The following is a 13,023-nucleotide window of genomic DNA, read 5'->3' as shown; positions in this document are numbered from 1 at the left end:
TGAAATCTCCGCTCAAAAATAATAAATGATTGTTTAAAGATGGTATAGCTTTAAACACCTTATGCAAGAAGTTAGGATGTTCAAAATTTGGGGCGTAAACACTTACAAGTAACACGGGAGTGTTAAATAAGAGGCCCTGCACAATCAAATACCTGCCATCTGTGTCTGCAAAGACGTTACTCGGAACAAACTGTGTCCCTTTTTTAATTAGAATTGCAACTCCTCTAATTTTAGTGTTAAATTTGGAATGAAAAAACTCACCAACCCAGGGAAAGTTCAGTTTATGATGATCTGTATTGTTGAGGCGTGTCTCCTGTAAAAAGGCCACATCTGTGTTTAAATGTCTCAGATGATTTGATACTTTTAAACATTTAATCGGGTTATTCAATCCCCTCACATTAAAAGTCAAGAATCGTATAGGATACCACCAAGTGGTGCCTTTAAATTAGAATCTGCCATTTAATTGAGTATGGTAAATGTGGCAACCGATAGCACCAAACAAGTGGTGGTGGAAAAGGGGAGAGAGAGAATAAATAATTAAATAAATAAATAAATAAGTAAATAAAATAAAAAGAGGGGAAAAAAAAACACTGCATACACATAGGTTCCTACACACATACGCAAACACGCATATAGACAAACGCAACAGCAACAACAACAACAGGAACACGGACATAACATAGTAGTAAGGATAACATAGTAGTAAACTCCAAAGGGAGTCAAACCCAGTTGAGCAATGCCTCCGATAGAACAGCACCAGACAAAATGTCTGGGCTCCACATATGAGCAATTCTGAAACAAATTCCGTACAAACTCACATACACACATTTAAAAGTGAGCTCAAACAGCCATGAACAATTATAAAATAATTTCGCCCTGTACACAACAATGTGCACGAGAGAAAGAGAAAGAACTCAGATAGTGCACTCCACCTATTCTAAATTCTTACAGCCATCGATTTTATGAATGGAACTAGTAACAAACAAAATATTGCGACACATACGCAAATCAACAATAGGTAAAAGCATATCAAAGCCGCCCAGTAAACAATAAGTGCACAGTATAAATGAATGTGACTATCGCGCCTTAACAAAGCTGGTGCTACATCACCCAGACATCGTGGTTATGAATCGTTCGGCTTCGCCTGCAGAAGTAAACTCAGGTGACTTTCCCTCAAATGTAAGTCGAAGTTGAGCAGGGTAGACAACGCCGTATTTGACCCCGTCCATTGTACGCAATTTTTTGCGGACCTCATTGAAAGCCGCCCTGGCCTTGGCTACTTTGGGTGAAGTCAGGATAAACGAAGAATCGCATTCCTGCAGAGGAGATTCGCTGGCGACTCCAAGCTTCTTTAAGGATCCGAGTGCAGTCTTCAAAATAATGCAATTTCACTATTATTGGGCGAGGGGGCTCGTTGGGTTTTGGATGGGGTGCTAGTGAACGATGTGCTCTATCCACAAGTGGACTTTTATCCAGGGAAAATGCCTCTCTCAAAAGTTCAGACACGCTGGAGTTGGATAAGATGAATCCATCCATCCATCCATTTTCTAAGCCGCTTCTCCGTCAGGGGGGGTGCTGGAGCCTATCCCAGCGGTCATTGGGTGGAAGGCAGGATACACCCTGGACAGGTCGCCAGTCCATCGCAGGGCAGACAGACAGACACAGACAGTCACTCACACACTCACACCTAGGGGCAATTTAGCATGTCCAATTGGCCTGACTGCATGTCTTTGGACTGTGGGAGGAAACCGGAGAACCCGGAGGAAACCCACACAGACACAGGGAGAACATGCAAACTCCACACAGAAAGGACCCTGGTCACCCGTCTGGGGAATCGAACCCAGGCCCTCCTTGCTGTGAGGCGACAGCGCTACCCACCATGCAAGATCTCCCATGAGAGATTCAACTGTAGCCCTGAGATCCACCACCTCATCTAAAAGTCCTGACAGTGAAGTCTCAACCTCCGAAACGGTGCCACGAACCGAAGCAATGTCGGCCTTAAGTGCGGCGTTATATCGGAACAGTTCAGGTCTCATTTCCTGGAGCTCCACTCGAATCTTGAAATGATATTCCTTTCAAATTGTGTGAAACTCCGTGATGATTTCAGTTTTCAGGGTAGCAAGCTCTTTAGCCAAATCGAGAGAAGCGGAACTATTGCGTGGTACAGATGCATTAGGCGAGGCCGAGGAGGACGCGCCGAGCTGATGAGAGGTTGTGAAGAATTCGAAGTTTTATTTAATTTCGGTGGCAAAAAATGAAACAATGTTCAGTACAGCATCTGCTATAAAAATAATCGAATTTGGAGTGATATAGGAATAGTATTTATAATTTTGCTCTGCGGAGCAAACCTACACCATACCGCCCGGAACCGGAAGCCAGAACAATCTTTCTAAGTGTGTATGTGCTACCACTTTAAGTTTTGACTGTATCATTGAGTTTTAATATAATTTATTTATTTTCACTATAGTTTATGTATATTTTCACTGTTATTGAGATTAATTTTATAGAAGGAACACTGTTCTCCCATCCTGGGCCCTTCTGTGCAACTAACTTCTAACTTCCCTCAACCACATTCATGATTGTACTGTGTTTATGTTTAGTTGTATTAATGCTATGTAGTGCAGTCATAAACAACTTAAACAGGTGCCTGTGTGAGACTGTTACACAGTGCAGTACACTGTGGACTTTATATACTATAAAGTATATAGCATTATATACTATATATAGGTTATTTTCACTGAAGCGTCTGACCTGAATGAAGCTCAACTACACAGCAGCCATTATCAGCATCCATTCAGTACATACAGCAGGAAACACAACAGGCTCCACAGTGTGTTTCAGCCTCAGTGAAGATGAGATAAAGTCCATTGTTTTACTGCAGAAAGCGAGTAATTGCATTATGACCAAGTTCCACTCACAGCTCTAATTGGACACGCAGGAGCAGAGCTCACATGGAGCTCAGCCTGGACTCCCCCATGCTGCACTGAGTCCCCCAACACAAAATAAAACAGTAAATAAATATTTTTGATTAACAGTTTAGCTTCTGTCCAACATTGTTTTCCCATTTTAAAGAACTACGAGCTGTCTGTACTCTGTCCTCCACCAGAGGCCAACGTAAAGTCACATCTGACATTTTGTTCAAAGGTCCAAATATGTTTAGTCTAGCGAAGAAAACAGAAAGACTACTAAAGGATACTGCACACCGTCTAAAGACCACTGCACACCATCTAAAGACCACTGCCTTCACCCTCCTAGCATTGATAGAATTATGTGATTGGGAGAGTCCTAACTAGCAGGTGGAATTGGAAATGACTAAATTGGGGAGAAAATTGGGTAAAAATCTAAAATAAATCAATAAATAAAGACTAATGCAGCCGTCTAAAGGCTACCAAACACCGAAAACCTGCCCACTGCACAGTAGTACAGGGCTCAGCTATAACACAGAGAAAAGCTCAGATAAACAGATCAAACTCAGACCAAACTCATTCAACCTCTACTTTAAAGATTTCATTTACTGTATAGCTGTAATTAACTTTTTTTGTTTCATTTTTCAAATCGTGAGGCACAAATCAATCAGATTTGACTTTAATGAACATTTCTATCGTTCAGCATCTCTAACAGTCTTGATTATGTGGTTTCTGACACTGTATGAATTACTGTTATCTATCAACATATCAGTTTTTTTATAGGAAATATGTGAGAGTTTTTACTTGTTTTAAGTCTAATTAACTCACAATAATGGCAGATAATATTGTTTTGTTTATTTTAGGCATATTTCTTACAACAAATAAAATCATTTTTGCTGTGTGGCTCCAGCACTAACACTAAAGAGAGGCAAACTTCAGACACAAACCGTGTCTTGGCTGATCTACATTTGGGGCGTGAGTGGAAAACTAGAACTTTCCAAACAGCTCCATGTTCTCCAGAGTTCCTGGTCCTCAGGCTGGTCCTCAGTGCAGCGCTAATGTGGCGGAGTGTTTATCAGGTGCCGTCAAACAGGTTTAACGAGCCGCCACATCAGCTGCGCCTCATAATCACAATGACAGCTTCAAGGTCAACTGACCAAAACAGCCGGAGCCAGACTGGACATCTCAGAAGCGGAGAGATGATAATGAGGATAACGAGGATAACGAGGACACCATCTCCACTGTCCTGCTGCTGCGGTCACGCTCTGAATGCTGCCCACTCACTCCAGGAGATACAGACTATTCACACACACCAGCATCAACACAACAACAACAACACAAAATCTACCTTCTTATGAGATTACACTGTGTTTATTTTGTCAGACACAATGGTAAAAAACATTAATACTAGCTAATCACCATTTTCAACACTTCTGCATTATTAAGTCAATTTTGCTGCTGTTAAACAAATCCCAACAGAGCAGCAGTGAACACTGAAACCTGACACTGAAAACATGCGTCTATGTTATTAAGGCACTAAACACTGTAGAGGAGGAATTATCACATAGACACCGATCAGGCATAACATTCTGACCACCTCCTTGTTTCTACACTCATTGTCCATTTTATCAGCTCCACTTACTGTAAAGGTGCACTTTGTAGTTCTACAGTTACAGACTGTAGTCCATCTGTTTCTCAGATACTTTGTTAGCCCTTTACCCTGCTCTTCAGTGGTCAGGACCCCCATGGACCCTCACAGCGCAGGTACTATTTGGGTGGTGGATCATTCTCAGTGCTGCAGTAACACTGACGTGGTGGTGTTGTTTTAGTGTGTGTTGCACTGGTATGAGTGGATCAGACCTTAGGGTCACTGCTGGACTGAGAATAGTCCACCAATCACAAACATCCAGCCAACAGCGTCCTGCGGGCAGTGTCCTCTGACCACTGATGAAGGACTAGAGGATGACCACAACACAAACTGTGCAGCAGCAGATAAGCTATCGTCTCATGACATTTACATCATCTACAGACAAGGTAGGTCTAATAGACTGGACAGTGAGTGGACACAGTGTTTAAAAACTCCAGCAGCACTGCTGTATCTGATCTACTCACACCAGCACAACACACACTAACACACCACCACCACGTCAGTGTTACTGCAGTGCTGAGAATGAAGCACCACCCAAATAGTACCTGCTCTGTGAGGGTCCATGGGGGTCCTGACTACTGAAGAACAGGGTAAAAGGGGGCTAACAAAGTATCAGAGAAACAGGTGGACCTACAAAGTGAACCTATACAGTAATTGGAACTGATAAAATAGATAAAGAGCGTAAAAACAAGGAAAGGTCATAATGTTATGGCTGACTGGTGTATTTGAACACAATATCAACAACACAATTGCAGGGAACAATTCGAGCCCATTAAGCGTTTAGGCAAGTTTTCATCTTGGTTTTTGATCTGAGTTTAGTTTTAGCTTATTCAAATAATGCATTACAAATTTTGCAAAGTAATAGTTTTAGGTCAGCGTGTTCATTTAGTTCTATGATGAATGCTGTGATAGCAGGGATTTGATAATGGTAGAGTAAAAATGACCACAGCAGCAGACTGAGTTCAGCTCAGCTCCAGTTTTAACTGAAGAGCTTCACTTCTAACTAATATTGAGAGGCTCGTTGCAAGAAGAAAAAAAAAGGACTACAACGTCATCTGTTTTTGTAAAATGATTGAATTCCCTTCAGGATTGAATGATTTGGGTAAAATATCTAATTGGATTTATTTTTTTGGCCAGGAAATCAGGATTTCAACTGTTTCTGGCTTGAGGTTTGACCCCTGACTGCAGGGAGCCAAACTGCCAGTAGGTTATGGCTGTGATGTCACAACACATGTAGCTTTGGTTGCCTCTGATTGGTATAACTCATCTCCAGGCAGTTCACAAGCTCTGTGTTATTAGGTAGAAATTCCTCACTTAAAGTTTAAGACATTTTTTGATAATTTAGGCTATAATTACAAAAACTCTTGCAATTTAAAATTTGTCCTCTCTTAAGTTGCAATTTCAATGTAAAAATGATTGATCTTTCAGCCCTAATTCTCTAATATCTGCATTGCATTTGCAAGGTGGTTCAAAATGGTTGTGACAAAATTCAATATCATTACCGTTTCTTTAACCACAGCCCCACATCTCCTTCATTCACACACTGAGAAAACAAAAAACTAATCTTTTCTCAATAATTCTCTCCCATCTTTTAGCTCTATGGTGGATGTTAGCGTGTTGTTTCAGTTTTCATGTTTTTGAAAACTGTCCTTTTTTATTTTTTAATTAATTAGTAATTTTTTATTACTAGTTTTATTTTAATAATAGTTTTAGTTAACTAATAAACTCAGCTCAGAGAAGAATCAGTGATTTCTATGATAATAAAAAGCACATCTGTAACTCATGAGATTCATTTTTATGTAATCGAATCATTGTATAATATTCTTATTGCATGGTTAGGTTTGGTTGAAAACAAAAGGGTTAATCAAAATGCCCAACAAAAAAAAAGATTCAATCATCATCATCATCATCATCATCAACCGTGTAGTCCAGAAAGGGCCACGGAGCAGTTGGGAGAGCAGAGAAACTCAGATGACCCTCTTCCCTGCAACTCCCTCAGGGCAACTCCATGGTTTTGTCCCAGTAGGCCGTGTCTGGTACACCCCCACCGGGAGACTTCCAGGGGGCATCCGGGTCAGATGCCTGACCCACCCCAACTGGCTCTTCTCAATGCGGAGGAGTAGCGGCTCTACTCTGAGCTCCTCCCGGATGACCAAGCTCCTCACCATGTTGGTAGAGTGTAGCCCACCACCCTGCCGCAGATTCATGATCCCATTCTTTCAGTCATTACCCAAAGCACATGACCACAGTTGAGCGTGGGGATGTAGACCAACTGATAAACAGAGAGCTCCACCTTATGACTCGACTCCTTCACCACTAGTCCAGTACAGTGACCGCATTACTACTGCCGCCTCTTCCAGCCTGCGGCTGATCTCATCATCCCTCTTCCCACCACTCATGAACAAGTCCCTGAGATACTTAAACTCCTTCACCTGGGGCAAGTCCTTTCCCCTTACCTGGAAGTGGGCATGCCATCCTTTTCTGGGCTAGGACCTGATTATTCAATCAGGACTGTTTTTCTTGTGTGGTATCCAAGTAGATATAATTAAACGAGCTCTCCCATTGGTTACAACTTACACGCTAGACTGACCAACATCATTAGGAAGTGACCAAGGAATCAACCAATCACATTCTGATTTACAGTGGAACGAATTTCAAGAGTAAAAACATCACTAGTGCTTCTGTCGTTCTAGATACATCCCTGACTATAAATACGAGTCATGGTCTAAACAGGTTCCGGTTAGTTGTTAGGAATGTTAAACAGTACCTCTATGGACTACAGAAAGAGTGACTGTAAAACTGATACACACAAGATCAGATACATGATAATATCTGATAAAAGACTCAAATAAAACACATGGAACATCTTACAAGCCTCTAATGCCTGTGCTTGTTGTTGAATATTCTAATGAAAATGGAAACTTTTGCATATTAACATAAGGCATATTTTCAAAGTATATCATACTGAATCAATTTTGTGAATCATTAACCTCTAGAGTGGTTTAGTGTGAAATGGTTCAGATGTCTTTACAGAGGTGGTGATAGGAACCAGGGGTCGCCATGACTACAACACAAATATAGACATTTTATTTACTATCCAGAACCACCACTGAACCTACATGAGTTTATATGGAATGTTGATGATGGAAAATAGGGGAAAATCTGAAATAATACGTTTTCTTTGGGGACTATTTTGCCTCATAGCGCCCTGCATGTAAAACAGTGTCTCAGTCACCAGGCAGTGAATTCATAACGATTTCATGTAGTCACTTTCTATGAGGGAGCTTTTAGAGGCGGACGTCTGGTCCCTATCACCACCACTGTGAACAGTTCTGACTTGGTAAGTTTATCTAGAACAAAGGGTTTCACACCAATCCACTCTGAACCACTCTGTTTACATCTGAATCACTTAAATGTGCGGAAATGTTAAAAATTCGATAAGATTAATGTAAATGTAATATTGGTGTCAGGGATGAGCTAAATGTGTCACAACATACAAATCCATCTGCACTCACATTAAATATTAATAACGTCAGCATTAGTGTCACATATTAGACCATCACGCTGAACTACTCACATCACTGAGAGCAGCATTAGAGTAAATGCCCAGTTCATCTTTATTTGTTCAGAAAGTGTCTCTACAGCGGCTGTGATTAGTTAGAGACTCTTATAAACAGTTACCAACAAAATCACTCTTTCAGACTCACTTTTCAGATGAATTATGGGTTGTGTATTAGTGCAGCGTTGTGTATCAGTGCACATCTCCAGTATCTCTTTAAATCTATTCAGTCATTTGTATAGTGTATTATAGCACCACTGTGTCCCCCTCAATGAAGCATTCGGTATTCAGCATTCATCTCTACACACAGCCAGCTATCTGAATCTTAGGCCTGAATCAGGCCTAGAATCTTAAGAGCTAGTAAGTAACCTGGGTGTACTGATGGACTCTGATCTTAGTTTTATCAGTCATGTCAAAGCAGTTGCTAAATCAGCTTTTTATCACCTTAAAAACATCAACATGATCAGAGGTGTTCTGGCTACATAAACTCATCTACACCTTTATTTCTAGCAGGATTGATCACTGTAATGGTTTCCTAACTGGACCCCCCAAAAAAACAATCAAACAGCTTCAGCTGATTCAGCAAGCAGCTGCCAGAGTATTACACACACCCCCCAGTCAGTGACCCTGTTCACACCTGGTCACCTCATGCGTCTTAGTCAGGATTCCGATGAGGCCACAGAAAAATGCAAGTGTAAACACAACCACAACACATTTAAAACAGATGCAGATCTGATAACTCAAATCACTTCAGGAGGTGGACTAAGACGCATTTGAGACACATTATAGCAGTGTAAACACATCCGTCTCTCCAAGATACAACCAAAACACCTCCCAGTACAACCTTAACTCCTCCCAGTACAACCGAAACCCCTCGCAATACAAGTAAAACTCCTACCAGTACAACCAAAACTCCTCCCGGTGCAACCGAAACCCCTCCCAGTACAAGCGAAACCCCTTCCAGTGCAAGCAAAACCTCTCCCAGTGCAAGCAAAGCTCCTACGAGTACAACCAAAACTTCTACCAGTACAATCGAAACCCCTCCCAGTGCAAGCAAAATCCCTCACAGTACAAGCAAAACCCCTCCTAATACACCTGAAACTAAAACAGTGACACTGATGTGGTGGTGGTGTGTTAAGTGTGTGTTATAATCCATAATTAGCACCACTGAAATAAACACATAGCCAGAACTATATTTTGTTGAGGACGATATGCAGCTTCAGAAAGCAGTTAGAAGGGTTTGCCATTAAAAACAATGATTAGCAGCAGGTTTAAAGTCATCTCTGTAGGTCATACAGCCCAAATACAGAAGCCTAGCAGCTTTATTTCTCCTTTTTAAAGTTTTACCCACTTATCAATTCAACAGGACCATTTCATTCCTCCTATTCATTAACAAGTATGATTATTATGCTAGTTTGTAGCATTTTTCAATTGAGGAAAGTGTTTCCAGCCTCCATCTAAGACCATAAAGTGCTTAACTATTATACACTCCCACACTGACATACATTAATCATGTGATGTATACTATAATATATAGCGTATCTGTCCTATTGAGGACTATATGCGGCCTCATGATGCAACTAGAAGGGTTAAAAACAGTGCTCAGCAGCAGATTTAAAGCCATATATTAAAGCCTAGCAGCTTTATTTCTCCTTTTTAAAGATGTTTTACCTCATTATCCTATCAACAGAGGTACTTTATTAATCATATTCATTAATAATCATGAATTTAATGTTAGTTGGTAATATTTATCACTTCAGAAAAGGTCCTGGTTTTGAAACCATAAAGTGCTTAACTATCCTAGTACCGCAATAAAAGGAGTGAAGGCTAAGAAATGGTTACTAATAACATCACTGACTTTCATTTGAGCTATTAATAAGCATCACTGAAACATCTGATAGCAAAACCCACCTCCTGCTGAGGACTCTGTGTAACCCTGCATGCTTAAAAATAACATTAGTTATTAAATAGTCATTAAAACCGTGATTGGCAGCAGATTTGATTCATTTTTGCTCCAAAACATTGAAACAGTCAACATACAGTTCAGAGCCAGAGGCTCAGCAGCTCTGAGATCTTTCTCTGGATGAATCCGCTGTTTTAACATATTTTACCTCCTCATCTCCTCGACCGAACTGAAGCCCGAGATCCACCAAATGCTCCACGCGGATGAACCCGTCTGCATCTTCATCACACACATCAAACACCTCCTTCAGCTTCCTGAGGAAGATCAGGAGCTGCTCCTGATCCGGAACGGCCTCCATACTGGAGAACTACAGAGGAACCACCATCAGCAGCAGCAGCTCCCGCTTCGCTCCATCCCTCCATCCACAACACGCACTCGACAAACACGCACAGGGACTGGAGACGACTCGTCAAAGAATCGGTTTCGTTGAACCGATTCTTTTCAATGAACCTGACGAACCGAGTCGCATGGGCGAATGAATCGAACTTCATTTAGTGTCTCTAAGGGTGGGCAATATGGCAAAAAAATTATATCACGATATCAGGATTTTAACGATACACGATATGCATCATCTGATATTAAGTTGGAAAAGACAAAATAGGACATATAGTGCTGCATATAAAAATTCTATGATAATATTAAATGATTTTTAATTCAATATTTTACTAATTACACTGCACTAAACCCAATTCAACAGCACAAATTATGCTCACTTTGTAATGAAACCTGTAGTTGGTGCTCTTTAAATACTTAAAACATTAGAAAAGCATATTCACACACTATTTATCTTGATAACGATTAAATATCACCATATTTCCCACCCAATCACATATTATAATGTGCTATGCATACTATACATGCTATTCTAATAAATATATTACTTATGGTGGAGTATTTTTCGTACTGTGTTGGCAGTATACAATTTTGGATGAAGTCAATGTTTATACCCTCAACAGAAAACATAAGTTTTACATAAATGTAACATTTATAAAATGTAGTATAAAATACTACAAAGGATTCTAATGATGTTGGGAGAGGTTGAATCCCACTTCTGACACCATTGTGACGTGGTATGTTCTTGCAAAAAATGTGGAGGTCTCAAAGTTCTAGTCTATAACTCAGCTTTTATTTGATTTAACTTAAAAAGTTTAAAGAAAGGGGAAAACAGTACTCAGGCTAGCTCATGGCTCTTACTGTTAGCTGGCTCTAGCCTAGCCTATCCTTCCAAAATAAAGTCCAAGAAATGTGAAAAACAATGACCCAACACTAGCATGAAGAAAGCAGCTCTTTTAGAACTAAACAGGACTAGGTGTGGTCTGACGCCACATTAACATAAAAAATCAGAAAATATCATATTAAGAGCAACTTCTTTGAGCCAGCATTTGGATCACTCAAAATGAACTAAATTTGGTGACTGCTTATGAATCAATGACTCATAGAACCAAATGTTTGGTTCACTGAAACGGACAGTTCAAATGAATCGGTTCGCTCAGCTGAATCGAATGCACTATCGCTTGCCTACGACCACTTGCACTCTCATCACTGAACAACGACATCAACAGGACTTGATGAGCTCAGCAATGACGCAAGCGGCGCCGCTCTCCGCTACTGGAGGAAAGGATGGCCCGACGCACGCCCACAAAATAACGTCACCTCGTGATGCTCCGTGAACGCGCGAAGTCCACCTGAACTGCAAAGATGCACCAATATAATCAATATGTTTTAAAGGGGAACTCCACTGATCCGAATTCTATGTATAATTAAGTGGTTAAGATGTAAACAGAGCTGTTCAGAGTGGTGGTGGTGAATCGGTCTATATTTGTCTATTTGTGCTGTAGTCATGGCGACCCCTGGTTCCTATCACCACCACTGTAGACATTTGAACCATTTTACACCAAACCAATCCGAATTACTGTTTACATCTCACACAATGGATTATGGGGCAGTTCTGAACAACCACCAAAATTTCCCTTTAATAGATATTTAAATATATGAAAAATTGTTAGTGTAAAAAAGTTCTGTATGTGAATATTTAAAGGAGCAGTGAGGAGTCATAAGAACAGCCAGTCTGCTAGCAAGGCTGCTCAATTTAGTGGGTACAATTGTGTGTTTGTTTATATGACAGTAATAATAATCCTACCAACTATTATTATTATTATTGTTATTATTATTATTATTATTATTATTATTATTAAGAGAAGAACTGAAACCAGCCATTATGGTGTGTACTTTGTGTACTTCTGGTGCCGGTCCCAAGCCCGGATAAATGGTGAGGATTGTGTCAGGAAGGGCATCCGGCGTAAAAGTCGTGCCAAAACTATCATGCGGATCACAAATATGATTGCCATACCGGATCGGTCGAGGCCCGGGTTAACAACGACCGCCTCCGGTGCTGTTGACCAGCAGGGTGCCGGTGAAAATTGGACTACTGTAGGTCGAAGACCATCAAAGAGGAGAGGAGGAAGGCGGGTTAGAAGGCAGCGAGAGACAAGGAAAGGCAGGAGTGTGGAGGTTAGAGTAGGGACTCTGAACATAGGGACAATGACTGGTAAAGGCAGAGAGCTTGCAGACATGATGGAGAGAAGGAAGGTAGATATTCTGTGTGTCCAGGAGACCAGATGGAAAGGAAGCAAGGCCAGGAACATTGGAGGTGGATTCATTCTATCATGGTGTAGAGAGGAAGAGAAATGGAGTAGGGATAATCCTAAAGGAACAGCTTGGGAAAAGTGTTCTGGATGTAAAGACAGTGTCAGACAGGATCATGAGCCTGAAGTTGGAGGTTGATGGTATAATTTTGAATGTGGTCAGTTAATATGCACCACAGGTTCATACATGGGCTCGCTCCTGAGTACTTACAAGACCTTGTTTCTCATTACGAGCCATCATGACCACTCAGATCACAGAGTGCTGGCTTATTAATAGTCCCCAGAATTCAGAAGGTTTCAGC

At 40.8% G+C, this 13,023-nt stretch overlaps 1 protein-coding gene across 1 annotated transcript in view; it reads right to left on the bottom strand.

Annotated features, from left to right (window-relative positions):
• rab11fip4a (RAB11 family interacting protein 4 (class II) a) overlaps positions 1-10,472 on the bottom strand; it is a 115,292-nt gene extending 104,820 nt beyond the window's left edge. Inside the window, exon 1 of the mRNA XM_017713752.2 lies at positions 10,225-10,472. Coding sequence (XP_017569241.1) covers positions 10,225-10,374 — 150 coding nt within the window. The 5' untranslated portion in view covers positions 10,375-10,472. The remainder of the gene's footprint in view (positions 1-10,224) is intronic.
• Positions 10,473-13,023: the final 2,551 nt, after the last annotated feature.

Source organism: Pygocentrus nattereri, chromosome 14, assembly GCF_015220715.1.
Source record: "Pygocentrus nattereri isolate fPygNat1 chromosome 14, fPygNat1.pri, whole genome shotgun sequence".
Classification (NCBI taxonomy): Eukaryota; Metazoa; Chordata; class Actinopteri; order Characiformes; family Serrasalmidae; genus Pygocentrus; species Pygocentrus nattereri.
The sequence above is the reverse complement of the archived record's forward strand: the minus strand, read 5'-3'. Positions and strand labels throughout refer to the sequence as shown.